This window comes from Sesamum indicum, linkage group LG7, assembly GCF_026168435.1.
Source record: "Sesamum indicum cultivar Baizhima isolate 11 linkage group LG7, ASM2616843v1, whole genome shotgun sequence".
Classification (NCBI taxonomy): Eukaryota; Viridiplantae; Streptophyta; class Magnoliopsida; order Lamiales; family Pedaliaceae; genus Sesamum; species Sesamum indicum.
In genome coordinates this window covers 8,764,315-8,768,651 of record NC_142663.1, presented here as the reverse complement: position 1 = coordinate 8,768,651, position 4,337 = coordinate 8,764,315, and the positions used below count along the sequence as shown (strand labels likewise).

The window sequence follows — 4,337 nt, the reverse complement described above, 5'->3', positions numbered from 1 at the left end:
AAGTATCCATTTGTTACTAACTTCTCATCGCTCTTCTTTAAAATCTATCATCATAAATATAATTAATATTTAAATCAGATAAAGGAATGCGCGGGCGCTCATAGAAACACTTAAAAGCGCGTTCCTAATGAAAGAGTCGTGTTGCGTCCGCGTTAGTTAAAAGGGACATTTATGGAGCCGGCAAATCGACACTAAATCTCAACCATTTGTTAAGCTCTCAAGTCAAAAGACCTTCTGAGTTCTTTTTCTTCCGATAGTGACACTTTTTGATTATGTAATATTGCATCACTATAAAAAAATATAACATTTAATCATTATTAATTATCATGGTTAAAAATTAATAGCAGCAACAAAAAGTTATTGACCGCGGCCAAACAATGGTTATTAAGTGTGTTTTTTTCGAGCGTGGCTAATACATTTATAATGGCTAGAAGCCACCAAAAAATACTTTCTATAGCTCATAACCATGAAAAAAATAATTTTGATGGCGAATAAATTAAATTATTAGATCGATTTTTGTTTAACTGCAAAGCTTCAATATGTAGCTAATAAAATCTAGTCAATGGTAATTTTTTTCTAGTGCATGTATATATCAAAGTAATAGAGATATTTTATAAACACGTAGTTTATATATATATATATATATATATATTTAGTTTCAATAGCAACTATATTAAATAATGACTCTAAAATATAATTATACTAGTTGAAAAATAAATTATTTTAATCGGCATAAACAATACAAAATTAAAATAAATATGCTTGTTTTAGAAAGAAAAACGTAATATTTTTAAATTTTATTTTTAAACTATTATATATGTTTTTTTTTTAAATTTACAATTTTCCTAACGCTTTCAAAAAGTTTCTAATATTTATTAACTTGAAAAATGTGATAGAAACGAAACTTTAATAGGCATATAAGCCTAAGCTGCACTTCACTTCTCTGATATTTCCTTCCACTCTCTTCCAAACTTGGTTTGATTTTTTTCCCTATATATCCCTATCCGCATTCAACACGGCCACAGCAACACGGCAAGAACACACACACTCACACACATATATATATAAGCAACTCAAATCATAATTTCCAATAGGGTTACTCCCATTTGCATTTCTTGTTCTTTTCCTCCGACGCAGATTCCTCCAAGGTAATGTTTCCATCTCCACACATGGCCAGGCCTCAAGACAAACCTACCTTCGCCACAGTCTACGACGAAGAGGCGGGCGGGTGCGGCTGTTTCCGCCGGTTCTGCTTCGGGTGGGACGACGTCGAGAGCCGTAGCTATCTGCTGCAAGAGAGGCAAGAAGGAGTGGCCCATAAAGAAGCCTGGATTGTGGCACGACTCAAGAAACTGAGGGAGTTGTCGGAGGTCTTGGCGGGGCCGAAATGGAAGAATTTGATCAGAAGAATAGGGAAGATTTGCAAGCTCAGAAGACATAATAAGTCGACCTTACAGTTCCAGTATTCGCCCGAGAGCTATGCACTGAATTTTGCGGGTGATGATGAGGAAGAAGATGAAATTATTTTGCACAGTTTTTCGGTAAGGTTTGCGCCTGGTTTTGCCCTAAATGATCAGCACAAGAAACCAGCCCTATCATCATAGTTGTACAGAATATGGGAAATTTTCTGGAATTGGTGAATATATATTAATGATCATGATGTTGTTTAGCTTATTGGTTTTCAATTTTGATGATATGAAGTTTTATGGGCTCAGAATTAATTAGGGAAAGCTGCACTTTAGAAATAAACAAAAAAAACCCTGTAAAAAATAAAATAGTAAATTATTCCTTGTTTTTTAAAAAATAAAGCAATTATCTCTCTATCTAAAACACTTGCAGCGGGTAATTTGCTTCATTTTTTGAAATACAAATGATAATTTTCTTATTCTTTGTCTACAAGAGACATTTGCTCATGCTCATTTCACATATTTAAAAGTTTAGCCCCTCTATCAATCCATCTAATCCGAATTAATTATGAATTCTTCTAATTTGGAGGTAATATAACTGGATTATTTAAAAGTTTAGCCCCTCTATCAATCCATTAAAATGATGAAGTATTGGTGGCTTCAGCTTGGCGATGGAGGGTTTTATGCCTACAATCAAGAAATATTCATAATTATTGTTTTTCCACTCTGTTCTTATTCAAGAATTTTCCAGAATGGAATATTAATTGACTCTTATTCAGATATACGCGAAAATATCAGGTGATGTTTTGATCTTATCCATTAATATTTGTGGTTTTCTTACTCGTAATATCTTTGACAAATAAAATTTCCCATATTTTAAGTTTATATCAAAAGCGAACGATAAAATTTCTTAAAACGAGATCTTTATACGAGGATGTCACAAGGTATTTTATTAAATTAATTTATTTATAGCATCTCCTGAACTCCTGATTGGAATATAAAAATCTAATTATTCACGCTAAAATAAAATAATGCTATAGCAACATATTTTTACCATGAAATTTACATAAAATTCATGGCAAAACAGTATTGCCATGGAAATTTGCAAAGAAAAAATTTCTGGTGCTATAGGTACCAATGCTATAGTTGCAACGGTTTATTCCATCAATGCAAAATTTTGCCACAAGTAATTGCCCGTTGCGAAAATCCATGTCAAATTATGTTTCCAAAACCTTTGACTTTTAACGAATCTTGCAATAATTTTTGGAATGATATTTGCAACAGAATTCTCTATATTTTTGCAATGACTTTATGATAATGTTTCCATTGCAAAAATTTATAAAAATTTCGCTACGATATCTTATTTCATTGCGACGAAATTCCCTTGCAACGCATTATTTGCAACAACTGCCATTCCAAATTGTGCAACAACATGTGTAATGAACTTCAATCCTTTACAAATTTTACAATAGATTTTGCAACGATTATTTTATTAAAATCCATTGCAAATGTTTATTATCAAATTTTATAATAAATTTCATAATTTTTATTTACAATATTTTTTGTTTCAACTTTTTATACATAGTTTTTTAAATTAAAATTATATTTAATTTACAACTAACAAGTTATAAAATTCAAACATAAAATAAATATTTAATCAAAATAATAATTCAGTATATGTCAAAACATGTCTATTACACAAAAATTTAAATTTTCAAGTATCTAATACTCAATATTGGGTCATTATTTTCATAATCATCTAAAGGTGGTTGAACAGATGGTGGGTCATTGTCACTGGAGCCATCTTCTTATTCATTCATATCTTCCAACGTCGTACCAAATTTATTCGTGAATTGCATCTTTAGTATTTGTATCTGTTTCTGTAACATTTAACTTGATAGTTAGCTTACTTAAACATATCTGCATAAACATAGTAAATATACAAAAAAAATCCACATACCATATCTACACGAACATATTAAATAAATAAATAAATAAATAACTTACTTATATTAGTTATAACATTTAAGTTGATAGTTAGCTTACCTAAAACTTTTAAATTTAAGTTAACTAAGTTAAAATAATTTCATTGAAACTTTTAAATTGTTAGTTTAACTTGGTTAACCTCTAGACATGTGACTTGTTGCACCAACTTTGATTACAAACAGCTAAATCTCACATAGAATATCAAACTTATAGTATAGTAAAAGATATGAGACCTAAAAATAGGTAAAGAAAAACAAATAATAAAACAAGAATGAATAAGGGTGTAAGTGTTCTTTTTTTGCCTTTTTGCAGCGGATTTTGCCACAACCCTCACATTCACTGCAAAATCTGAGGCAAAAGTGTAATTTTGTAAATAATGCATTACAGTTGTATTGTATAGATTGCAACTAAGCAAAAAATTGTTGTGAATTCCGTGGCTAATGTAACATCTCCATATTAAAAAGCACTAATCTTATTGTACAGCTTGCAACGGGTTAAACTACTGTTGCAAAAATCGTGGCAAATGTAACATCTAAAAAATAAATGCCTCCAACTACCTTGTACGGATTGCAGTGATCAACGTCAGTGCAAATATTATTGCAAATTTACCATCAAACTTTGTCACGACTTTACGTCCTTGGGAAAAACCATTGCAAGCTAAACTCCTTAATTTGCAAGTAAAAATATACCAAGAAGTTCGTGGAAAAATTATTTGTTATTTTTTTTAAAAATTTTGTAACTTGAAGATTGTTGTGAAATCCGTTGCAAAAAAATAATTATATTGCAATGGCTTCTTTCCGTTGCAATATTTATTGCAAATTATTAGCAACGGATATAATTTGAAACTTCGTTGCAAACTTAACCATGGATATTAACTGTTATACAAATCATTGCAGATTAGCAGTGGATATGTTCCGTGGCAACATTTACCACGACTTTTGCAAC

General features: G+C 30.6%; 1 protein-coding gene across 1 annotated transcript; it reads left to right on the top strand.

The window, feature by feature from the left end:
• Nucleotides 1-1,169: 1,169 nt before the first annotated feature.
• LOC105166496 (uncharacterized) lies at nt 1,170-1,604 on the top strand. The gene has a single exon (XM_011085873.2). It carries the CDS (start codon nt 1,170-1,172, stop codon nt 1,602-1,604), a length of 435 nt encoding a protein of 144 aa, XP_011084175.2.
• Nucleotides 1,605-4,337: the final 2,733 nt, after the last annotated feature.

Excerpts from the sequence above, each read along its gene's own strand:
- LOC105166496 (XM_011085873.2), top strand. The coding sequence starts at position 1,170 with ATGGCCAGGCCTCAAGACAAACCTACCTTCGCCACAGTCTACGACGAA.